The following is a 25,979-nucleotide window of genomic DNA, read 5'->3' as shown; positions in this document are numbered from 1 at the left end:
TATACGGGAAAAGTAAAAAGAACTAACGTTAAAAACTGTTTAATCTCTAAAGAGCACGGTTTTTTTTTGGAATATTTTACTTTTTTTTTAAATCTTATATTTGACATCTGTATATACCTATGTATATATATATATATATGTAACGTATAACGTTCATATGAAATTGTCGTTTTATATAAAATTTATCATGCGGATTTAGAGCCTATAGTGGCTAGGAACGGCTCTCTAAAGATTAAAAAACTAATATAAATTGTATAATACAATAGAAATTTTCATTTTTTTATGCAACTAATGTTTCCCTTTCTATTTCCGTCGGTGCGAGTATACGTACGGCATAATGAACCTTTTTATTTCTCAGTATACTATAAGTATTATCAAAAACAACAGAATCTGTAACAAATAAGATTGTACAGACATTATATAGATACTGTTTGCTCTGTTATCGTTATAATCGGAATTGCTTGATTAAAAAACGATGCAAGCTTACAAGTGGCTGGTTCTTCACAAGTCAATACTCCCATTTCATCCGACTGGTGAGATGCGACTCTTCGAAGAGGTATGATCTCTATTCGCTTGCCGTTCTCTGCGTCTTTTTTCAGGATTCCGAACTTGATGTCGTGACCCTCGCTCCAAAATTCCCAGCTGCACACACAGGTTCAAGTTAAGCGTGCAAGAAACACTTACGTCTCGACGTATTTACCTTAATAAAGAACCGCTTTCGGACGTGCACACGTCGACTTCCAGTTTTCCGCCTTTTCGTACGACGACAGTAGTGTAATCCTGATTGATCTTCTCCGAATTCTTGACATACATGTCTTTCGGTATTTTACCACCTTGACAAATCTGAAGATCAATTATCATAAAGACTCTCTGAGAAAGTCATTTTAATATTCTGTACTTTCAACACATTGAAAGAAAAAGAGAGAGAGAGAGAGAGAGACTTTCAGTGAAGATTTTTATAAATTTTAACAGAACCATTCTGTTTTTTTTCTGTACAATTTTTGGAAGAAACATAAAATATTTGTATTTTGTTGAATAACACATAATGAATATAATTTTGATTAAAATGGGAATAAGACGTAAGAGAAAGAAACAGATAACTGAAAGTATACTACTTTAGAAGTGTATCTTGGATTGCCGTCCGGATCGCACAGTGTACCGCCGAAATGAACAGGAAGCTGATTTCTCGGTATGGTCTGGAGTATTGCCTTTTTCCATTTCGCCGGATCACTTTTATAAATCTGTATCTTTGACAATGTGTACTCGTTCAGGAACTTCTTGGCAATGGCGAAAGCAAATGCAAAAACTCTCGGCGCTACAAACGATAGTATTGCAAACGTGCATCGACGAGTTTTTCTATAACTGCGACGACAATGTATCACGTGCGAACTTACCATTAATAATGAAGCATATCTTTAAAATCTCGGGATAATTTGCCTCGTACATCTGGAGAAGCTTGATAACTAATTCGCCAGCTGCAGTAATAGAGACGTCGGTAAAATAAGTAAAAGAAAAATTGACAAATTGCAGTGAAAAATTAACTGATGGACTAATTGAGCTAGTTTCCACCAGTGCGCACGTCAATAATATAAAAAAAATTTAACTGCATTGATTGATTTGAGGACATTTCGATCAATATTTTTGATCAGCCTTAGTTATAAAGTATGATAAACAAATGTGTACAATGAACAAACCGTCAATCAATATCTTATGTTGTGAGTCTTGCAATTATCGTTGTATCATCATTACTGTTGCGTCAATACGTGGATAATAATTATTTGTAATTAGTTTGATAAATAAAAACGATGTTATGTTTTTACATACAATCAATTTCTTCGAATGTTGTCTTCAAAAGACTTCACAATCAAAAAGCAATACAACGATTAATCTTCATACGCTTGATTTTACCTGAATAATTTACCTGGTTTCCACAAGTATTGCTTCAGATTGAATCCTTCCATGTCAAAGATAACGGTTAATTGATTAGCGACTTCCCCGTGCACCTTGGATTGTTCTCTGGCTAGTCTCAGAAAGTCATCCAAAAGCTTTACCATGATCTTGACGAAATCCTGCTGAGTTATCACTTGCAACATTCCAAACATGTCCATCCCGGCGAACGGAACAATGATTACTACAAAAATACACATGTACACCTCTTTTACTTTTTCTGGTGTTTAACGTTGTAACTAAAAAGAAATACAGATAAGTTTTATTGTAAATTTATTTAACAAAGAGAAAAAATTTTCACCTGGTGCACCATCTTTATCGAATCCGCTCAGTCCATAAGGAAAGAAATTTAATACTTTTTGAGAGAGATTCCAATTGGATAAATTATCAGCATCCCACTTCTTCCGCCATTCTATAGACTACAAGAAACAAAAAATTATTTCATAATTACACATCTGTACACATATACATGTATATTCTACACAGAACAAAAACTTCATTAGACGTTAACATCTTTATGCGATGTCTAATAAAGTTTTTGGTCTGTGTGGGACATATGCATATACATTGTACATATCTAGATACAAGATATGTGTACATATATACATAGTGTCCGACAATTAGTGTAAAATCTCTCGTAGGCAGGTAGAAGAAGTAAAACTGAGTCGAAAAGTCCTGAATCATTGTTTTCTATTACATATAATAAAGGAGTAATTATTGGATAAATCAAGCCAATCAGCGCCGACCTTTTGCCGAACGCACGTCAGTGAACCGCGCGCCTTGTGTGCGTGAGCGCTCCGCGCGGCTCACTAACGTGCGTTCGGCTAAAGGTCGGCGCTGATTGGCTTAATTTATTCAATAATTACTTCTTTATATATTGTTATTACTTATTTATATGTAATAGAAAAAAATGGTTCAGGTTTCTTTTCTACTTAGTTTTACTTCTTCTACCTGCCTACGAGAGATTTTACATTAATTATTGGACACCCTGTATACATATGATGCAATAATGATGGAAAGAGTGTAATATAACTTGAAAAAAATAAAGCGATATGAAAGTAAGGTTAACACAACTATTAGTGTACAAATATAGAAAATCTCTATATTACAGTATCTACGTAAAGAATGTTTCAAAATTAATTTGAGTCTTTTTGTACATTTGATATAAAAATATTATACATATTCGTGTATGATATTTCATGTCAATTTATTAAAAACCATAAACTATTCGTGTAAGTTAAGGGAAAGATGACATCAGGACAAATATGGAATTAAAATCCATGCGATCACAATTGATCACAAAACTCACTTTCTTCAAGCAAAATACAACAGAAAGTTAATTATAGTCATGGAGATGCACTCCCGGTTTTCAAATTACCGTGAAACTTCTCTACATAAGAATCAAGATGATGACTTCGAGAACGATGCTTCAAGGAATTGACTTATTACTTTCAACTTGCTAAGCAGTATGTACCGAGAGAATAACTTTCTACTTCGCATAAAACATCTCCAGAAACAAAAAAGCGAGATTCGAAATCGACGGCAATTTATCAATATTTAATATCCAATGTGTCTTGGAGAGAAAGTTCTTTTATTGATCTATTGAAAAAAAAAAATTGAGTGCAATTATCTTAAATGACAAACAATTTATTTCAAGCATGCACTACCTGGAACATAATTTCTTTTGTTTAGTGTGTTCCAAAAATTCAGCAACGGTTAAATATTTCGAAAATAAAACGTTTTATAACAAAGTGTTTTAGACTAAAGTTGCAGGATATATATTGATATATTTACCGGTGTTAAAAATGTAACTTTATAGTACGCTGAAAAGGTCAAGGTCACATCTATATTTTTAAATCACACTTCCCGGTTTTTATTGCAGATTCTGGTATTAGTTCTAAAACTAGTTCTAGAACACTGATGTTTATTTTCGTTAAAATTTATGCGAGATATGGAATTCAACAGAATACTACTTATCCGCATTAATTTTATCCAAGGTGCACCACATAGAAGTTGCACGACCGGATTTACATCTTTCTGTGTGTGTGTGCGTGTGCTTATACAACATATACACGCGTTTACACACACACACACACACACAGTGTGTGTACATTCGACTACGCCTCCACCTAGTGAACCTTACTACTATAAGTTATCTTCGAAAACCTGCTTTAACTTGCACAAATTTTAACAAAAATAAACTTTATACCAGTGCTAATCTTGATAGCACACTACACGATACATGTTTTAACGCGTTAAAAAATACGTCAATATTTATCGTGCAACGTTTGTCTAAAACATTTTTTTATAAAATGTATTATTTACCGAGATATTTGAGCGTTGCTTTGGTACACACTGTATATATATCTCAATAGTGAGATATATATACACTATTGAGATATATATACAGTGTGTACGGACATATTTGTCTTATAAGATATATATTTTTGGTTACATTTCTGATGCTAAGAAAATTTTTATCGTTGTCCTTTATAAAAAATTTAAACAAATATATAAAAAGATAGAAACATTAAAAGGCTTCTGCAATAATCGTATTTATTAGTAAACTAAGACGAATTGAGACAAACCTTTTTGTCGAAATGATATTCAGAAATGGATACAAAGTTCTCAAGATATAAGAATTAGTTAAGAAGTAGAATGTTCTCAAGATCATTGATTTAGGTCGCCAGTAAGTTTATTCCCGCCACGTAGAATACGATTATTTTTCACGACGTCGACTAACCAGACTATCTGACTTTGTCTTGCTCGTTCTTACATCAATGTACGCTCTCTTTCTCCCTCTTTCTCTTTCTCTTTTTCTCTGTAAAAGCCTGTCTAAAAAAGATAAGTTCAATTTTCTCGTTTAAGTATGTCAGCGAAGTCTTCCAATCAGCAGTCACCGTGTATAGCAAGTGACGCTTACCATGTATTCACGTTTCACGTACGCCGCGTCAATATTTCAACGACTCGTATAAATTTATTACATTTTAACGAAGAAATAAGATTCAGTGATGAGAGAATGACTGGAATATTTTCTCAGTGGAATTTGCATGTTTTTCTTTATAAACATAAATGTCGAAAAAAGTTGCAAACAGTGTTAACAGTTAATATTATCTAATGTTAGCTTTTTTCACATGATTACTCACGTCTCTCAACATCTTTTCTGCCGCATTCGAATCCCATTTTCTTGCTGAAATATTAAAAATATGAATTATGTCTCTATTGTGTATTTCTTTTTATTTGTTTATTATTATTTAAAATAATTCTCTGCAAATTCGAGTCTCCGCGATATATTGAGTTGGTCAGAAAGTCTTTTCGTATTTTAATACAAAGTTTAACAAAAAATACGAAAAAACTTTCTGATCTAACCCAAAAAATTTATATATACATATAAATGTTATTTTAAAACAATTTAATTACTTAAATGTTGCCTCAACAAATAGCGAAAGGAAGAAATGATTGACACACGACAATTAGCGTCGATATAAATATCGTTTGTAATACGCTTGACCGCGCTGTGTACACACGTGTTACGACAGATAATATTTATCACACAAAATCACGGAGTATATTTTCTTCGATAACATATTGAATACGTTATCATACCTCTCAACCAACGAAGCAGAAAATAGTCATCGTGCTGCGCTTGCAAGATATCTTGCACGGCTCGTCTGAACTATAGAAAAAAAAAGAGAAAACTTTTATTATTAGTCAGTAAAATGATATTGCCAGAAACGAGCGTTTGATTACACAATAACGCGTGTCGTGACGCGACACACTGTGCCAATTAATCATCATAATGTCTTGATTTTCGAGTTATCCCCCGAGAGAATCAACTATTTGTCTACGTACAATAAAAAATAGTATAAATTCGCACGTGAGTTCATCTGTCACACGTTTCCGGCACTTAAACATTACACACGTGTCTTATTCGCGTAAGATTGTTTTAATCGCACGTTTCTCCGGAAACGGCAGCGTCTACGCGGAAATAGTGCAATAATTTGTCAAAAGTTTTTGCGTACGTACACAATACTTGACTGTAATTTGCAGGACACACAATTTACACGTGTGTCTCCGCGAGAGAGAGTGAAATTTTGTTAATCAAACACTTTCCCGATCTGAGGATAGCAACATTTTTCAGACTTTGCTTTTTATTTTCGTGAGTTTCGCGACGCGATAGATGTTTTGCAATCAACAAACATCTATTAGCATAATAACTAACACTTCGTCTGTTGGCGTACATTGATGAAATTAATCCATATATAGAGAATCCTGTACATAAGATCACTCCAAGTTTTGTATCCGACAGAAATATTATATATTGTTTTTTTAACTAAAAATAATTAATTATCTAACATTTAAAATTATATTGTTAACTAAACTAAAAGTAAGTCATTATCTAAAATAATTTTTATTTTTTATGTGTGTTCCTTTGATCTTTTTAAAGAAACTTTCTTTCAATAAGATGCCTATAAATTCGTTTAAAGTTTGCAAAAGCGCTTTGGTCCGCAAATTATCATAACTATGAAAAACCGGATTGCGTATCGTCGTACGCAACAAAATAAAACGAGGCGCGACACAAGGACAATTGCAACATTATCTACCCAATTTAAATATAAGAAAAATAAAAAATACAATTAAGCCAAAAACTAAGAAGTCTAAATATAATAGTCGGCTCTTGTATATCCAACATCGGTATGTATAATATAATTTAATCGTTGTTGCCTAAACCGGTTTCTGTCCGTGAAAGAAACTGAAACTCATACTTGGTTTATATGTGTGCGACTTGACAGACCTGTTGCATTTGGGCAAAAGTTAAGTTCCAGCATTGTTTCGCGTAGATGCGCGATACGCGAATGTAGAATACAGGGAAAAGGTTTTTTTTCTTTTGCATTGCAGAACCAGTCGAATCGTAGAAAAAAACAAGGCTATAACACAGTCGTTAGTTCTTTATTTTGTGTCTAAATCACAAGAAATAAATTTCAGGGAAAACTGTAAACAAAATTGACGTTATTCTTGCCTTTACTTTATATATATTAATAATTATGTATACTCGTTAAAAAATAAATATATAAGAATAAGGCTATACGAGCAATTATACTGGGTGTTCGTGTATTTTTTAGTAAATATTACTTTATTCTTCTAAATATTGATCAGACGTTTCGACATCTGTGATTCAGATCTTCTTCAATGATTGTCTACATGATATAAATAAGATTGTTAATTTATACTATCGACAAGACATATTAACTTTTTCAACAGAACGTATAATATTTTTGAAATTAAATTTTACCTACTATTAAGAAGAAAACAAGCATCACAACACTACCTATATCACTACATTATAAATTAGTAACGTTGATTTTAATTATTTATCTCAACAAACACTTGTTATATCTTACTGTAGCTATGTGACAACTTTATTCTTCTGCTTATATATATATTGTTTCCCCCTCTCACACATGTACTTCAATTATATAATATATATAATATATTTATATATAATATATTTATATATATTCATGAATATTAATTAAGTATAATAATATATATATATATATATATTGAACCTATCTATACCTTCTCTCTTTTTTTACAATATCAGATTGATAAAACATCTTGATGAAAAAACAGGTACGTAATAGATTTCTTGTTTCTATTACGATCGACGTAGTTTCTATTATAGTTATGTTTATATGAAGAACATGATTATATATTAATGTTTTTCTGAAAAAAGTGAGAAATAAACTAATCACCTCATTTGTCTACAAAAAAAGCGTTGCGGACGACTAACTATAGAATAGGTTGCAATTTAATTGTGTTGCAATCGGCAAAAAAGATAATTCGATTGCAATAATTTCGCGCTATTGCAAAATAATATCTTTAGCGAAGAAAAGTGTGGAAAGTGTGCACTATAAAACTACTTATCGCGGTACAGCCAGTCACGGCGTCTTCGTTACGGAACAATTAGCTCTCGGAATCGTTACAGAAAATTACTACAATCGAGTATAAAAAGTACATTAGAAATGTTTACGCGATGAAAACGCATTTATTTGTGCCATATTATCTTTATTTTTTTAATTATCAATGTCACAAAGAGGAAAAACCAGAGTTTGCTTATTTATTGAAAATTTTTTAGCCGTGTGATTTAGAGAAAAAAGAAATCTTGTCTCAGATGTTATAAAAATGTTTACTCGATTGTTTATTGTGTGACATACTAAGATACTTATTGAATCTGAAACTTAAAAATTGTACTTTGTTTTATAGGTATGTTCTTCTGTTTCAAGTGTACGGTTCGATTCGAGGCTGAACTTTCGCGGTAGTTATCAAAATGTTCCCGGCGCATTTCATGCGATTGCCTCATTCTTGCAACTAGTACAAATCGAAAGTCATTTTGCCGCAAATTCGAGATTGAGAAAGACTTATTTATTTTTTCTTGTATGTGCGCACGCGCGTGCATTATGTCGCAATTCGAAAGACAGTAGTTACGTATTGAGGAGGATTTCTTTAAAGTATGACGCACGAGATCAGACTATTTCTTGCGTTCCTGATCATCAGCGAAATAATGAAATTGTCGCCGCTGCTGTTGACAATTATAAACGTTCTTATTCAATGATCAAATTTATATTTATTGACTCGATTATATTGTACATATGATTTGCATATAGTTATGTTAATGTAAATGTGTTGTGAATCGATGGCACAAAATAAATTTCTTGTGCAAACTTTCGTGTGAGTTTTCTACTACGTGATATATAAATGTTCAGACTTTATGTTTGTAATAACTTCATTTTCAAAGGAAATTCTTTATTTTTGCAACGTTAAATAACAAACACGATATACTAAGTAATATCTTTGATGTAAACTTTATTTATGAAAATTAACACAAATATATTTAATTTGATTGTTTTGGCAACTAATAAAGTAAAAAAACTCGAGCTGCTTGCGTAAGCGTTTAGCATTTAAAAACCTACAGGAAACACACACATTTATTTACGCGCAGAAGTTTTTATTATCTTGAGAATAACAAAAATCTCATTTTAAAGTCAAATAGGTATATTTTTCGATTTTTTTTCCGCGTTAAAAAAAAAATTCTTCTAGGTTAAAAAAACATCTTTAAATATGTAACTTACTTTCATTAGTGCGAATCGCTGGTCGTCCGCCAATTTCAGTGAAGTAGACATGTTTGCTATGTAAATACGTGATTTAACGTTCCTTGCACCTCGTTTAGGTGGTAGATTTTGTCCCGTTTAATATTCACAAACCTCTAGAAGTCTCTTGTTTTTACAGCAGCGCTACTTCAAAATTGGAAGATAATAATAATTGTTTCAGTGACTAGAAAGTTGTAGTTTTGTTTTAATAGATATGGATTTATATACTTATCTTCACACCCATACACACGCACGCACTCGTATATGTGTGTATCTTTATCGTTATCAAATTTATATACTTTATCTTTAATTGACATGTATATGAACATTCTAAAATCAATAACTTATCAGCGAATAATCGACGCAATATAAATGAACTTTTCTGAAAAAAGTATATAAGTCGAGAGCAAAGTTTAATAAATATAACAATGTGTCAATCGTTATCTCAATATTAAATTAGATACAGAAACAGATTTATATTGACTTCTGCATTGCTTTTGAAATCTTATAGTTGATAACTGCATCATTTAACAGAAATTACAATTATATTATTTGCATAATTTAAAAATGAACAATACTCAACGAAGATTTGCTTATGCAAATCAAATCTGTTTTTTATATCATCGTATTAAATAATTCACAAAAATTCGGAACGTGAATTTATAATTTTTAATTATCTGACATTTACATACAAAAATATTTTAATTTCAAATGCATATAAAACAAGCGGAAAGACTTACTTGTTAAGTAATTTGCATGTTTTGATACGTCAAACCGCGACTTAAGCTAAAAAGTTTCTGCTAACAGAAAAATCTTAATCTCTAGCACAGAAGTATAGATTAGATACGTAGAAACGATTATTGCGATTGGTAAATCAATTACTAAGTAATCATTATTACTTTTTGTCTGTTTTACATTCGAGAAACGGCGTGAAGGCTTGTTATTTCCTTGTTTTGATTTGAATATGTTTATGTCATGTCTTGTATCTTTTTGTCGTGCCATTCATTTGTTTTTTAATTCAATTATAGACGATTTTTAGCAATCGTATAATATACAGGGTGTTCCAGAATTAGTGTGACATCTCTCGTAGGCAGGTAGAAGGAGTAAAACTGAATCGAAAAGTCCTGAACCATTTTTTTCTATTATTTATAATAAAGGAGTAATTATTGAGTAAATCAGGCCAATCAGCGCCGATCTTTAGCCAGGCGCACGTCAGTGAACCGAGCGGAGCGCTCACACACACCAGGCGCGTGGCTCACTGACGTGCGCTTGGCTAAAGATCGGCGCTGATTGGCCTGATTTACTCAATAATTACTCCTTTATTATAAATAATAGAAAAAAATGGTTCAGGACTTTTCGACTCAGGTTTACTCCTACCTGCCTACGAGAGATGTCACACTAATTCTGGGACACCTTGTATATACCAAATCATCGTCAAAAATCGTCTTATCACATTATCAAAATATACACAGCAAAAACAAAGAGTTTCTAATGGTTTATCCGAATTTGGTCTATCACTCATGATCCGTCTCGAATATTTTCTAGACATGTATATTATTTGAATTATATTACTATAAGAGTATAATATGTGTCGCTACAGCGCTTACCATGTGTGTGTGTGTATGATTGTGAAATACCTCAAGCAAATTCTCGCAAATGCAAAATTGAGAACTAGTTGCTAACGATTCATGCTCTCTTTCTGTGTACAGTTATATGTACATACGTGTTTGCGAATATGTACTGGAGCCGTTATATTCACTCGAACGAACGATCAAAGGGACCTGTCCTCGGAAGTCTTTCGCGGTTGCTCGGCGTCGGCTGCACTGGTGAATCGAATGAGGTGAATGCAACAGGTGTCCGTTAATGTACTAACTTCCCGCGCGTTATAAGTGAAAGAAAAACGAAACGTTGGTATCGTCGCGAGACACAAGCGGCGTCGAAGGCGGATACAGTATGTATGAACTTGCCGACGTCGGCCGATGGTCTTGTTTCAAACGCCGCGATTTTCCCCACCTGGTTCCACCATCACCGCTGCTTGCTGTCTTTGTCGGACAGACGCCGATACATCCACTGTATATCGTCGTTGCGACCTTGCTCACAGCTTCCAAAGAAAGTGCAGCGCCGTTGGAGAACGCTGGTTGGTTCTCTATTTGCAATCGTGATCCGATCGAATTCATTTGCCACCGGTTATTGCTCTATCGCGCGTTTTGACATTATCCGCCCGAATATGTTTTCCACAGAAACGAAGCTTGTCTTCTCATTACGTCACAGCGTCGATTCTGAACTGAACGCATGATACTTCGTGAGTAGCTGTCGCTTCTTTTACAATCATGACCAAGTAACGCCTTACGGCAACTGAAACACTTTTCGGCAAAGGCGATGTCAAGTGTTTCACCTTTCCTCGTTTTGTTTACAAGAGTACTTTCGATCTTGTGTGTCTGTTGTAGCAATATTTTTGACACAAACGTAAATAACATTTTTCTATTTTTCTTTAGTTTACTGCAGATATCGTAGCTAACTGTGTCCTTTTCCGTATCGTTTTGAAAATATACAAGATGATGCTTCCTGATTGGTAAAAAGTCAAATTTTAAATTTAATTTTTTTCTTGTTTGTGATCAAAAGATAGCTTATGAAGATGATTCAATCAGAATTTACAATTGGAACTTACAAATTTGTTGTTTTCTCTTATACTAGTCAACTCACTGCGTATGTGTTATATTTATTGTTTCTGTCAAATGTCAAATCGTTGACATATATATTCATGGTTCTTATTTACACAAAAAATCTTGTTACATGTCAATAGACATTACACAAAAAATATGTATGTTCTATTTGCTACAAAAGAAGGCCCGGAAGGTTTATTTAAAAAACTACCGTCGTAATGACGCGTGCGAGTCAGTAAAGTATTGTTGGCAGTTTCCTCACAGGCGTTTGTTCCAAAAAATAACAGTCTTGTTACATATCAATAGATATTATGTGATGAAATGCTATAAAAGAATTCTAGAACATCTTTGTTCAGAAAAACAAATGATAATAACTCGCTCGTATTGTAAAAACAAAATAAATGTATCAATGTGAGGTCAGTATCGAGCAAATAAGATGGAGTTATAAATATTACCAATTCAACTAATAATTAAACAATATTTAATACGAAACGTTTCGACATTCACAGATGTCATCTTCAGTCGCAATGTACAAGTTATAATTAAATTAAAGTTGTCATGGTGCAGATATCTTGTGCAGAAATTATGTTACTGTCGTCACATTGTAAAATAAAACTGAAAAGTTTAAGTAATAAATACATACACAGAAACTATTATAAAGTAACTCACAATAAATATAAAAAAAAATATAAAATAAAATAAATATAAAAAAAAAGTCGAAAGAAGCTTACAGAAGTATAGAGTCAAATACTAGACAAACTCAAGAGACAAACATATTTATTAAAACATAGTAGAGGGGATAGAATAAACCGTTGGATTTAAGATTTAGATAGAGTCATCTTATTTAAAGGATCGAAATAGGCACCATTCAGTAATTCAGTGTCAGTAACTAAATTGAGACCCTGTCGTTGTTGTTTTATGTGAATTTTTGTCTCGGAAATTAATCTCTTGTAAAACTTTGGCTCTTTATCTAAAATTTGCACATTATCCCAATCAAAGGAGTAGTCAAAATTTAAACGGTGTTGTGAAATAACTGAAGATTGAGTAGTATTTCTCGATATATTGTTAACATGTTCTTTTAGTCTTGTTTTTATTTGTCTCTTGGTTTGTCCTACATAAGACGCACAATAATCATTACAGTTGATTTTATACACAACGTTGCTGCTAGAAAGATGAGGTGTGATGTCCTTGTGGACCTTTAATAAATTCAATTTATTGAAACATTTGTATCCCGTCAAAACATCAGTGCTATGAAATGCTCGTTTTACACATTCAGATAAATGTTTTATATAAGGAAACACTAAGATTTTTGTTCAGACATGTGTGTGTGAAGTTGGCATTTTTTCGAATTTCGTATTTTTAATACTTGTGCCGTATTGTGTTAGTACGTTTGTCCCGATTTGTGCCGCAAACTGCAGCTCAATATTTTAAATAATTTTTCAGAAAATTAAGAAAAACGCAATTTTTGCTAGCTCCGCATTTTACGAATTTTGAGTTTTTATTGATTGTGCTGTCTTGTGCTAGTTATGCCATTTTGTATCTCATAAAGCGTGGCTCAATATACAAGGTGTCCTGTAATTGCCGTCTCACCGCTTGTTGGCAGGTAGAAGAGATTATTCTAAGACGAAAAGTCCTATACCACTTTGGAAGATTCACAATAATTAATAAGATATAAATTAATAAAGATCCGCTAATCAGCGTGCATCCAGCGTAAGGACAGCCCAGTCTGTCGCGCCGGAATAGCGCGGATAGCACGCTGCCCAAACGCAGCCTGTATGCTGTCTATGTATGCATGGTATGTGTGTGCAGGAAGAGGAGTTCTAATGCTATTCTTTTTAAGATAAGGATGAAACAAATTTACTAGCAAATTGAACTGCTCGGGCCACATTCTATACAATCCAAAGAATTCTTCGTGGTCACTTTGAATCAATTCTTGAACTAGATTTTGATAAAATCCTTGAGCATTTCGTAGTCTATTCATAGGACGAATCCATCGTTGCTTCGTTCTCTTTCTTCTTATAACTTGCCATTGTAAGAGCAATAGAGTATGCCAAGACAGACAAAAGAAAAAAAAGTCCAATTTTATTTAAATTCATTAATGCTAATTTATAAAAGTAACCTGTATCATTGGGTGCGTTCAGACAACTCAACGGTTGAGAGATCATCACTTATGATAGGACTATTCTTCAAAATCTGCAGCGGTTCCAAAAGTATGATCCAATCAGAAGTGATTATCTCTCAACCGTTGTGCAACTGTTGAGTTGTCTGAACGCACCCATTATGATCACTGTCGTCCATGTAACCTCAAAAGTTTTGTTTTTGCATTGCCCGATTTTATAGGTATCGTTACTGTCACTTTCATATTGTGGACAGACACGGTCATAGGAATTACGCTACTGCTTGCGTCTTACTTCTTTAAGAGCCGTCTACAATGGAGAGTTGTAGGCCGTAATAGTAAGAAATTGACCAATTACAGACAAAGTACAGAAGAATAATTGATTGTGATTGGTCAATTTCTTACGACTTACGGCTTACGACTGTATTGTAGAACAGGCCTAATGCCAATCCTATTGTAGACGGCCATTAAACGAGTTGTAAACATGGCGGTAAGCATGGGCGGGAGATTGGGCGATACCGTACGAAAAATCTGCACGGCACATCTTACAATTGTGTTGAATTACGAGAGAGAAAAAGTGTTGTCACCAAAAACTTTTCTCCAGATGTCGCAAAAAGAGAGCGTCGTCAAGTTCAAATTTCACTCGTAAGTAATTTTGTCTTTGTTTGGCATCATTCAAATAAACACACGTGTGTAACACGGTCGGTATTGCGGGTATGTAAAATTTTTTTCTTCTCACAATTTGGTTTCTTCGGGACGCGAAAGAAAAATAAAAAGCGCGCTATTGTTAACAGCAATATTGCTCGCCAGAGATTCATTCATAGTTTATTTCATTCTTTTTTATCAATATCTTATTTTATTCAGTGTATATTATATATTATTGTATATGTATATTTGTACTATGTATTTTATAAATATATCCACAACGTATGTTAACTATAACACATACACATGCGTACTCATTTGTTTCTCGTGATCATTTCGCACAACATCCTCTTTGTTACGAGGTCATATACTACGTATTGATTAAAAAAAATCTAATGTGTGGTGTTGCATTTAAATTCCTTTATTAAAATCTCAACTCTAAAAACAACGCAGAGAAAGAGAGAAAGAGAGAGAGAGAGATATGAACATTCTCGTTATTACACATAAATGTCGATTCTTGTGCGAGTTTAACTCTCGATCGAATAAACAATTATATTCAGGGTTTCAATAATAAGTAGAGCCTTTTTACAAGTTTTAACGGATTTTTATAATTCAAAAACTTAAAAATAAATAAATATATATATATATATCTTCTCATAAATCTCTAACATACATATATGAGATACTTTCGTCAACAGTTCGATAAGACTATCATCATCATCATCATCATCATCATCATCATCATATCGTAAATACACGCGCTCTTAAAAGACTTGAGCGCTGTTTGCGCGGCAGTTGAAAATACGAAACAAGTAGAAATACAAAATACTGCGTGGGAGTATTATAGGCGCGCGTGGTAGATATATGTAATAAACAAGAAATCACATTCGATGAAAGACTATATCTATGCAGGAGAATTTTTTTTTTTTTACTTGTAGTGCGTACGATGGCAGATTTTATGCTCATCTCCAATGATCAATCGATGCTCGCAAACACGCGCGTGGGTTTGATATATCTTATATATATATATATATATATATATATATTATTTGCGTGAACGCTACGCTTTACAATTTTGTTTTTCGTCTTTTTTTTTAAGGCGCAGTCGTCAAAGAGATTTATGTATTTACCGTATCGAAACATATAAAACAATTCCACACGCTATAAACTAACTTACACTTTATAGTTGACAAATGGGTTTTTTCTTTTTTTTGTCGTCGCGAAATCATATTTCGAATATTACAAGATTGTTTATATGTTTTTTTTGTTTTGGCGTGATTTTCCAAGAGATTCGTATTATATATATATATATATATATATATATATATATATATATATATGTATATAATTCGTATATATTGACCGTGCACGTAGGTTTATAATACTAGTTTTAGAAGAGAGTTTTGTTGCCGCGAGCGTTACAACGCTCGTTTGTGTCTGTATTGCTTTGGCATCATAGTCGGTGCAGTTCGTACATTTCAGCGACGTGCTGCGTGCCTAAAAACAGAAAACAAGTCAAACGCCATAAATCACGCGAATTTTCTCATCAGACGATTTTTTTTGCTTATGATGACTTTGATACCATCCGTTTAATTATTTGGAAGTCACAACGACCTGATCGAAACTTGTGTATTTTTTTTTTTTTTTTTTTTTTGAGCTCCGCAACAATTTTTTGTAGGCATGTTCTGTTGAACAAATTTAAGAAAAATTATTACAAGTGTACAAATTTCCGAACGCTACAGAACAACAACAAACAATGTAACGTGTTTTACCTCATCAAGACTCCCAAATTATTAAACGGCACACATTTTATAAGCATTTAAATCTCGTTAGTTAGCACACATTTCAAATTTAAGACACAAAATATATAGTAACCCGATTGGATCAAATATATTATGTGAAGAAGATTGATTTTTTCATTTCTTTTTTTTTTTTTTTTTAAATTTGGGAGTTGACTTCATGAGGCTTACAACAAGATTTAATACTGTGTGTACAATAAACACGACACTTTTCTAACGAGATTTAACTGCTATAATTGAAATATATGATAATACATATGATTAAAAATTAACAAATAATACATTATGAACATATTGTATATACATATATATTATTGTGAACCAGTGAAAAGTCCAATAATTACCACGGATCACAGTTTCTACATACCGAGTAAAAATAAATAATTACTTTTTTTTCAATTAACATATTCATTATATATTTGTACATTACCTCTTCTAAAATATGTTCTCTATATATGTATTTTTGTTTTATTATTATCTCACACATAGTTTTGAAATTAATTATGAAATCATCAATCAATCGCTTATTATTTAATTATGAAAATAAATATTTCCGCACACAAAAGATATTTATGTGGTAAAGTTGTGTATAACCCGGCGTAAAAAACGTATCTTTAGTTTTTTTTTACACTTCTCTTTGTGAATAATAAAGGAACAATAACGTCATGTATATTTTGTCATTAGAACTCAGCATACAGACACTTTTTTTTTTCATAATTTTGATAAAATTCTTGCATCTCTTTAAGCAACATTTCTGATTAAAACCGCGATCATAACGTTTTTATACAGTTCACGTATTCTTTTTTCGAGTATATATATATATATTTTTTTTGTGACAAAGAAATATGAAATATATTCAAAAGCTCTGTCCCTGAAAATTGTCAGTTATTTTGGATAACACTTGGTCCATAGGATATAAGGATTGTATGACGCTCAGAATCTGATTGAACTATACTTTCTCACACAGTGCTGAAAAAACTGCACCTGATAACTTCATAAACTTCCACATTCTCAGATGTAACAGTTAATAGAAAATAGGCTATAGATGTATAAATATGTAATAATAACACTTTCTCAATGATAAAAATAGTTGTACAAAATATCCATAAATAGTATGTAGAAAAAAGAACACATACATTGTTCAAAAAGATAGGGCCAGCTTCTACGAAACATAGGCCAAATATTTCATATCAGATAGTATGTCACTACTTAGTTCGCGTATTGTGTATATTTAATTGATATTGTTTTTGTGAGACATATATAAGAAATAAATGTATACTAAATCTATAAAATTACTGTATGCTCTTACAAAAGCGGTGACACACTACGCAAATCATCTACAACAAACAAAAACAAAATTCTCTAAACAATTCACTAGGCATCTAACACATTTATGTAACATTTACATCCTACTCTTGCGTTACTTCAGTTATTATATTAATTTAGAAGTTTTTGTTCACCACGTGATCATGTCGATAAAGATAACGTAATTACGACAATTGTGCGTAAGATATGTGAAGAAAAATATTTTGTGCTGTTAAAATAACTTAAAATAATATTTCGTCTCTCTGTATATAATATGATATTGTTTCATTCTTTTCTCTTTAAAATTATAAAATATACCGTCTCTATTTATAGTTACATTATATCTGTTATATACTTGTTTAAAAATTATCTGATCAAATGAAATACTGACCGAGAGTGCGTCGGTATGAAGAAACTCAAGTTATACGTACTTACTCGATACTTACGACAATTAGCGAATGGATTAAAGATTTAAGAGAGCGAAGCGTGAGAATATTCACCGAAATCGATCGAAAGAACTTGAAAGATGCCAAATGTATATCGCGCGTGGAGATGTCCGCAGCAGCGTGTGATTGTTTAACTCGTGTGTGACGAGATTATAAATACGTCTCTGAAAACTCAATGTCAGAAGCGGAAGCACGGGAGGATTTTGTACAAACAGAAATACCCCCACCGATAGCACTGTCCGAAGTTCCCTCGCCGGTCGGATAGTCGGCTACAATGAAAGACTGCTTGGGTTGACCACCTTGTCTGCAACGACTCGTCCCCTTCTGGCTGTCACGCTCAGCTAGCTTCTGCTTGATGGCTTGAATCCTTTCTTCTTTCTAAAGCGCACAGAATAAATGTTGTAAATAATTATAATATCTTGTTATAATTAATTGAGACAAAGTGTAAAACCGAGTAAATTGACACAAAATATTACGTATTCTCTATGTTTCTCACCGCTGCGATAAGTTTCTGAAGCTCGTCGTTTTCGTTGAGCAGTTTCTGATATTTCTCCTCTTCCTCCTTGGATACCGCACCATCGGGATTGTATCTCGACTCGGATTTGTCTCTCGGATGCCTGATCACCTCGATCACCTTCGGCACGAAGATGAGCGCCATACTAAGGAAGCAACAAAAGATTGTGGCCAGCGCCGAGAAAGCGTAACTCGCGTCCTGCTGGCTAGAAATGACCGTTACCACGGGTACCGTTATGAGACATAGAACCACGATATTATATATCGACATTCCAACGTATCTCGAATCATTGATCAATTTGATTTTGATGCTTCTCGTCTCGTAAGACAGGAAGAGCCCGAAAGCTAGAACGAGACCTTTGTAGCCATAGAGCAAACCTGAAAAAAATTATTCTCATATTTCATGTATGACTTTTTCAATTGTGGACAAAATTATCAGATTGTTGGCGTACAAATTTTTTTCCTTCGCACAAACCGCAATGTGTAACTTACCGAACCACACATTATTGTGCTCGCTCTCGCAATGTTCCAATTCGGGCTTGATCATCGCATCTTCGTCGCCGTAAGGAGGTGCCTCCAGCGAAAAAGTCTCGATCTTCCTCTTCAACGGATCAACCACTTGCCAAGTGACGAGAAGGATGATATCCACCGACAGCAACCCGCTCAACATTAGGTACAGCTTACACGGCTCAATCTTCTTCTGTATGGACGAAACTTTTTGTTTAGCCGTCAATAACTAAAAGGAATCGAGAATAGGATTAAAGATGCGGGACATACGAGCAGGAACAGCAAACATGCAGGATGGTTCTTCCGTCCTCGCGAAAAACTACAAATCAATATTGATTATTAGCGCAGGATTCACGAAAGGAAAAATGCGGATTGTCTTGATAAAAAAAAAAAAAGAATAATTCTTGGTACTGAAAAAACATGTCTTGCAAATAGTACACCATAAAGACACGTTACTCGCGCCATTTTGTAGTCAATAAAACTTGGACCGTCTCTAACTATTTTACCTTGCTACTTACTTTTCCCTGCTCCGCTTTTGCCTTCGTGGACAATCGATGGACTCTCCACACTTTACTGAACATGGCACCAAACGCGAGGGTGAAACCAGTCGACATCGCCCACGCTCTAGCTTGGCAGATTATCAAAAACTGCCACGGGGTCACGAATCTACCGTCAATCCCGATACACAACACGGCAAAGAAGCAGCCTATTATTCCCACCAGCATTATCGTATTCGCGGTGGGATGAGACGAGTATATAACTCTGAAAGATGAAAACATCAGTACATATATGTGTATCTACTAATGTAGCGCGATAACGCATCATTTATTTATGCAACGCGGATGAAGTACCTTCGGTGCCTATTGTAGACGTTAAATATGATTAATCCAATGGCGATCAGAATGCCCAGAATCGACAAAGCCGCCATACTTATGAATAAGGGCAGTGACACCGTTCTTAAAACGATTCTTATTATCGTTCTGTCTTGCGGCACCTTGCCGCCGATCCACCGCTCGACGTTGCGCCACGTCAGATTGTCGCTCTGCGTATCGTAATATCCTAACTTGACATACTTTCCGTCGATCACTTGCTCGATCTGAGTCAGAGCGATCCTGTCGCCCTGCGAGCTAAACGCGACGTGACCCTGCGAAACGAATAAAATTCTCACGTTGAAGAGAAGAAACAAACGCGAAAAGTCACATCGAAGATTCGAATGTGTACGTACCGAAACTCCGAGAAACTGGGTCGAGTTTACGGCCGCGTATATCTCATCGGCAATCTCTTTGTTGTCGTAGGTGAAATTCTTCAAGCTCTTCCCCATTTTGCCGAGTCTCTCCATGGTTCTGTTAAACGCTGATGGCAGAAACAAAAAGAGATAAGGGAATTATCTGCATATCTCCCGACTGGTTGGAATCGCAAGTTACAAAACTTTCATTAAAAACAAAACTCACCTAACGCAACGGACCAGACCGCGTCGTAGGCGAGAGGCGCCTCCTGATATCCCTCCGGATATCGATTGTTGTCTATGTCGTAACCGTCGTCCTTAAGCAATTTGTTCAATCTCTTGCGGAAGTCCTCGGCGGTCATGCCGCTGATCGTCGTGTCGTTGTTTTGATTCCACATGAGAGCCTCGGTGGTCAGGTGTCCCTCCGCCGCCATTCGCATCTGCTCCTTCGTGCAAGGAATGTTCTCCTTTTCCAGATTGATCTCGAACCAGTCGTCCTCGTACCAGCCTATGAAGAACCACACGTAGGTCTTGCCGTAGAGGTTCTGCTGATAGAGCTCGCAGAGTACCCGCCTCGCGGCCACCACGTAAAACAAACCGACGATTATCCGCGCGTCCTGACGTCGCAGGTTTTTCACGGCGTCCGTTGGATCCGACAAGAAGCTCTGACGAGTCACTATCTCTATCCCAGCTTCTTTACACCGCGCTTCCAGATCTTCGACGGTCTGTGAGAAACACAACATTTCTCTCGCCAATTGAGAATGCATTTATTATTCTTCTACGGAAAAGCGACATTTGTTTTTTCTATACGTGATATTTCCTACCGATATAAACACTTCTTCAGCTTGCTGTAATATCGCCACGCGTGACCAACCGAACTTTTGCAACAGTTTAATTCTTGTGGGATTGTGCACGGTGGCGGATGGATGAGTCCTGAAGAGAGTCGGAAAGCGATTTCGATCGGACAACGCTGGCGACGACGCGCCGTAACACAGCTGAGAGAAAAAAAAATGTTACACGCACGTTCTCACGTATTCTTCACGCGACGAACATAATTGCGATGTAATTTAAAGACGCGTTCTTTCCCCCTCCTCCCCCCTCCCGTCGAATGTAATTGAAGACTGGAAATGTGTACTCACCACCACCAGGTTCCACATTTTCGCCGCCTCGGCGACTGTGGTGCAGACCGTGCTGCATCCGGCTAACAACATTAATTTATAAGGTGAAAAGTACAGTAAGTTGTACATCACAGAGGCGCCGAGACCGGGTTCGCACTGAAAGAGAAATGGCGATAAATTACTGGGCGGGTAATTTTGGGGTGCGCGCGACGGTAATCCCATTAAATGCATCCTCGTGAAATTTAGGTACCTCGCTGTCGTTAGAATGAAGATAGAGTCTGTATCCGCGTAACAAGTTTTTTTCGCGATTAACGTCCTCTAAGGCCAGGTGCGCAGCTGGCATACAAGCCTGTTGAATAAATGATAATGTAACTCAGCCTGATTAACTTCCCACTTTAATGAACAAGTTTTTTTTTTTTTCATGCGAAAAGCAGTGCCGGACGTGTGCGAGAGTCTTTCTTTGACAAACTATTTTTTGGGAAAAAGTTTTCAAATTACTCGGAAGACAAAAATCCTCTGAACAATTCGATGTCTGGTTGTATACGTAATTATAAATAATTATATGTAATTTATTCGTGAGAAATAATTATTGATTATTCATGAGATTTCATTATTTACAATTATAATTATGTTATAATTATATAATGATAATATTAAATATTTATAATTATATTATTCGCATGTAATAACAAGCGCTATCAGAATTACTGTAAAATTTTGTCAGAAGCTGTTTTTTCTAATTTTGGGAAGAGAAATGGAAAGATCCGTCAAACGCGAGGCGGGGAAGAACATTCTTTTATCTATAAATTCCGCTCGTCACCGCGAAAACTTCGGGAATCTGATCTTGGGAAAGTTTCGAACGGGTAGGGTTTGTAAAGTGCACAAGGTCATTTATCAAACGGTTCGGGTAAGAGCGCGGCCAAGCAAAAAAAGTAGCAGAAACGATTAAAGTTACAAAATAAAGTGAACGTAAACACGGTTCATTATGAAACTAAGAATCTGAACAACAGGTAAAGAAAAAAAAACACGATGCATCTTTTATCGAAGAAAGAAGGCTATTACTGGGAAACGAAGCGCGCGCTAAAGAGGTGATTGAAGTTCTCGTGCGCGAGCTTCTCGTGATTACAAGACACGTAAGGGACACTCTAGTTTGCTTTTATCGCAAATTCTATCGATAATCTCTATATACATTATACACACACACACACGTTAACTGCCTTCAACAAATAAACAACACAAAGTATTGAATTTCATTAGAGGAAAAAATGGAAAAAATGAAGAGAAAAAACTAGTCGTCGGTCTTACCTGGCCGCCCTGCCAGCCGCCCTCGCCGGCGATAGGGAAGATACCGCCGATGTGCAGAACGGTCTCCTCCTCGTCTTCGGGCGGCAGCGACGCGTCGGTCCAGGAGGCTGCTATTAAAATCACAATTAAGCCCAACAACATCGCGCATTGCCGGGGAAAGCCGCTCGCCATTCCGCCAGCAGCGTCTTGCTCTCGCGCTCGCTAAAATCGTACGTTTTTCCTCTCTCTTCTACGACATACCGGGTGTAGTGGGACACGTAGTGGCAAAATCGGTGGTGGGCAATGCCGTCGAGAAAGTGCTCACTGCCATCGTTCTCCGATTGACCTCGTCCCCGTCGTCGTCGTCGTCGTCGTTGTCGTCGTTGTTGTCGTCGTCGTCGTCGTCGCCTCGCGACTAATCGAACACCCTCTTTTTCTTTCTTTCTCTCGCTCTCTGTCTCTCTCTCTCTCACCCCTTTCGCGACACTGCTCTGCGTTCGATCGCTCCGCGAATCTCTCCTCGCGCGAACGTCACTTCTCTTCTTCGTCCTTCCTCGTTACTCCACCTCTCAACGCCTCGGCCTCGATCGATCCGCAATCAATTCCGCTCGTTTCCTCAATATATTACGAGGTTTTCCACGGTTGTGGAACTTGTCGCGATGTTTTTCCGCACTCTCTCTCTCTCTCTCTCTTTCGGAGTAGAAAAGCTTCTCCCCACACTCGATCGGAGAACCCGACTGTCACGACGACGAGGAGGATCTTCTTGACTTTTTCTTGACGCTCCGCTCGTTTTGTCTCGCAAACTCGAAAAGTCGGGAAAGGGTGGCCACCCTCCGTTTTATATACGGGCGTATCGACTGATTCGATCGTTAGCAAAAAATGAGGATTATTCGCAGAGAGAGTGAGATTGAGAACCGGAGGCGAACCGCTCTTCTCTTGACACTTTGCGCGCGAGGAATATCGCGTGGAAGTGACGATTCGCGGCGGTGAGCGCGCTTCGCGGGCGTATTCATATCGATTCTCAACCCCGGAAGGGACTTCGACAAGCTCGGAGGTGGGGGTTGTGATATAGAATGGCTCCGTTGTGAAAACGGCGCTCCTCACCTTCGCGCAAAGATCAATATGACGCGGCCGATTCGACCGAGAATTCGATGTCACGACGAGGATTGCTCAGTTTTTTCGTTTTCTCGGCAAATGTCGAAGAAAATATTGCGAGACATGACCAGATGATTTCCGTGTACACGCACATTACGTTCCAGTCGAATAATCGAAGTGACATCCCATGTGACAAGTCGGAGATCGAGTATCGAATTTGTGTCGGGTTCGCGCAATCGATAAAAAAGTCCGTCAGCTGATTCTCTGGAGTCAAAATGGCCGGCACAGCGGCGTCGTGAGAGTGTTCCGTCGGAGATACACTTGTATTTCGGAGCAAAATGACTACGCAACGTGCGCTTCCGCAAAGCAAAGAAGCTTTGCTGAAGTCGTACATGACCAGGTTAAAGGACGATGTAAAATCGATGTTGGAAAATTTCGAAGGTAATTTCTAACCTGTCTCCTCTAGTATGTCGCGATGTTCTAACCTAACCTATATCTGTTGTGAACTCATTCGCACTGTTTGTTTTCAGAGATAATTAAACTGGCAAAAGGGGAAAATGATTCTCAGCTATCTCGAATGACACAATGCGAGCAAGACACGTACGAGATGCATGTCAGAGCGGCCAACATAGTACGTGCCGGCGAGTCGTTAATGAAACTAGTCTCCGATATAAAGCAATATTTAATCCTGAACGATTTTCCATCCGTGAACGACGCTATAATACAAAACAGTAAGTTATTTAGGACTAAACAAGCGGAATGTGATCAAAAGTTGGCTTCCTTGAGAGACGACATGGCCGCGGATCTCTACGACCTGGAAGAAGAGTATTACACTTCGATATACAAATAACACTAAGTTCGTAAGATTTTCACACGTGCGTAAGACTGTTGAGATTTTTGATTTGTAACTTTTATAATTTATTTCAATAATTGGAAATTTTGATTTTTATTAACACGCAACTGTTTACACCTCGCGTTTGTGTCCCATTAGTGTGGTGGGGAAAGGGAGTGAGCAAAAGCTCCGCTCGAACGAAGAGAATTAAGGAGTAATTGTCTCTTTTATTACTTTGATATTTTGCAACACATAGACAGAATACATCACACAATACTTTTATATCAGTAGGGTATGCTCAAGAGGATAATATATAAGATCCAAGCGCTTCGCTTATCAATAGTCACCGCTTGTATTGTTTTTACTCAAAGTGATGATATTTTGCGATACTGTACAAATATAATTTACAAAACTTCTTCTGTATCAGAGCAAGAAGATTAACGATTATGAATAATAATTTGACAAATCCAAAAACAAAAAACAAACTTATAAAACACAGATTTTAGAATTTGGAATGTTACGCAAATTTATAATCTCACTTGCTCCTCGCCGTGTGTTCATTCTATTGTAGCTAACGAGTTACACAGACAATATCAACAACTCACACACTGCCGAGTCTGATGCGACAGATTTGCATAGAAATTATGTTTGTAGACTAAAAACAAAATTAACAAAAGAATATCACAGTGTGGGACAATAAACGCTGTGACACACAAAATACATGCCTTTTAAACAATATACGGTGCACATCACAAAATTATTATTCCGCTGAGAATTTGATACAGCAACTAAATATATAAATTAAAAATATCTTTGAGAGTCTAACAAAATGTCGCATCAGTTTGTTTTTTTTTTTTTTTTTTTTTTTTAATGTACTCGTAATAAATTAATTGTTTTTTTTTATCACGCTTTCTCTCGCTCTCGAATCGGTTCACTCCGTGTCCAAGTAATAAAATTGCAATATTAACTCTACGCATACATCGCTACAATCATACATTATTAAATTACCTACAACTACAATCGCGAATCAAAACATTTTCAATAATTCTTGGTAACGCGCCCGAAATGTTACGTGGACAAAAAAAAAGATTACTTAACGCAAGAAGAAACAACAATTAATACAAGAAAGCCTAATCTTGGAGCAATTTCTCTTTTCTTCATAACTCGAAATGAAATAAATCGCACAGAAAAATTGATTTTTTTTATAAAAGAATCACAATAATTTAGTATATGTACAAAATTTAAACCGCTTATAAAATTAATAATTAATATTTAAATTGTCGTTTTCTCTAGGTGTCTTTTATGTTTGAAAGCTAACGTAGGTTTTTACGTA

The 25,979-nt window shown here is 35.6% G+C and overlaps 3 protein-coding genes across 12 annotated transcripts; 1 reads left to right on the top strand and 2 right to left on the bottom strand.

Moving 5' to 3' along the window:
• Positions 1-276: 276 nt before the first annotated feature.
• LOC109854052 (SEC14-like protein 2) lies at positions 277-11,130 on the bottom strand. Of its 4 annotated transcripts, none has more exons than XM_020426752.1 (11): positions 10,822-11,130; positions 9,081-9,245; positions 5,554-5,623; positions 5,094-5,137; positions 2,249-2,366; positions 1,922-2,131; positions 1,395-1,475; positions 1,116-1,315; positions 701-843; positions 488-642; positions 277-390 (listed from the first exon to the last, which is right to left on the bottom strand). In XM_020426752.1, exons 2-11 carry the CDS (start codon positions 9,129-9,131, stop codon positions 281-283), a joined length of 1,182 nt encoding a protein of 393 aa, XP_020282341.1. In that variant the 5' UTR covers positions 9,132-9,245; positions 10,822-11,130; the 3' UTR covers positions 277-280. The 4 variants fall into 4 exon arrangements, with proteins under 4 accessions (XP_020282341.1, XP_020282342.1, XP_020282344.1 ...); XM_020426753.1 differs by having other exon boundaries at positions 9,081-9,242; XM_020426755.1 differs by lacking the exon at positions 10,822-11,130 and adding an exon at positions 10,706-10,797.
• Positions 11,131-15,872: 4,742 nt separating this feature from the next.
• LOC109854049 (gamma-aminobutyric acid type B receptor subunit 1) lies at positions 15,873-23,138 on the bottom strand. Of its 7 annotated transcripts, none has more exons than XM_020426746.1 (13): positions 22,981-23,138; positions 22,741-22,850; positions 21,686-21,784; positions 21,457-21,591; positions 21,142-21,312; positions 20,544-21,042; positions 20,318-20,445; positions 19,944-20,236; positions 19,611-19,854; positions 19,078-19,321; positions 18,569-18,963; positions 18,300-18,450; positions 15,873-16,019 (listed from the first exon to the last, which is right to left on the bottom strand). In XM_020426746.1, exons 1-13 carry the CDS (start codon positions 23,048-23,050, stop codon positions 15,976-15,978), a joined length of 2,583 nt encoding a protein of 860 aa, XP_020282335.1. In that variant the 5' UTR covers positions 23,051-23,138; the 3' UTR covers positions 15,873-15,975. The 7 variants fall into 7 exon arrangements, with proteins under 7 accessions (XP_020282335.1, XP_020282336.1, XP_020282338.1 ...); XM_020426747.1 differs by having other exon boundaries at positions 22,741-22,847; XM_020426749.1 differs by lacking the exon at positions 15,873-16,019 and having other exon boundaries at positions 16,446-18,450; positions 20,544-20,825; positions 20,916-21,042.
• A 603-nt stretch (positions 23,139-23,741) lies between these two features.
• On the top strand, positions 23,742-25,414 carry LOC109854048 (mediator of RNA polymerase II transcription subunit 22). Its single transcript, XM_020426743.1, has 2 exons — positions 23,742-24,255; positions 24,345-25,414. Exons 1-2 carry the CDS (start codon positions 24,153-24,155, stop codon positions 24,662-24,664), a joined length of 423 nt encoding a protein of 140 aa, XP_020282332.1. The 5' UTR covers positions 23,742-24,152; the 3' UTR covers positions 24,665-25,414.
• Positions 25,415-25,979: the final 565 nt, after the last annotated feature.

Source organism: Pseudomyrmex gracilis, unplaced genomic scaffold, assembly GCF_002006095.1.
Source record: "Pseudomyrmex gracilis isolate BER0280 unplaced genomic scaffold, ASM200609v1 scaffold_58, whole genome shotgun sequence".
NCBI lineage: Eukaryota > Metazoa > Arthropoda > Insecta > Hymenoptera > Formicidae > Pseudomyrmex > Pseudomyrmex gracilis.
This window is presented reverse-complemented; position numbering and strand designations above follow the sequence as displayed.

Bases quoted from the DNA above. Each gene is read 5' to 3' on its own strand.
- LOC109854049 (XM_020426744.1), bottom strand. From the start codon at position 23,050: ATGGCAGTGAGCACTTTCTCGACGGCATTGCCCACCACCGATTTTGCC. The intron at 21,592-21,685 runs GTACCTAAATTT...TTTCTCTTTCAG, and splicing joins TTCATTCTAACGACAGCGAG to TGCGAACCCGGTCTCGGCGC. The intron at 19,855-19,943 runs GTACTTCATCCG...TTCATCTTTCAG, and splicing joins GTCTACAATAGGCACCGAAG to AGTTATATACTCGTCTCATC.
- LOC109854048 (XM_020426743.1), top strand. From the start codon at position 24,153: ATGACTACGCAACGTGCGCTTCCGCAAAGCAAAGAAGCTTTGCTGAAG. The intron at 24,256-24,344 runs GTAATTTCTAAC...GTTTGTTTTCAG, and splicing joins GATGTTGGAAAATTTCGAAG to AGATAATTAAACTGGCAAAA.
- LOC109854052 (XM_020426752.1), bottom strand. From the start codon at position 9,131: ATGTCTACTTCACTGAAATTGGCGGACGACCAGCGATTCGCACTAATG. The intron at 5,624-9,080 runs GTAAGTTACATA...TTTTTTCTATAG, and splicing joins AGCGATTCGCACTAATGAAA to TTCAGACGAGCCGTGCAAGA. The intron at 391-487 runs GTAAGCTTGCAT...TATTTGTTACAG, and splicing joins TTGTGAAGAACCAGCCACTT to ATTCTGTTGTTTTTGATAAT.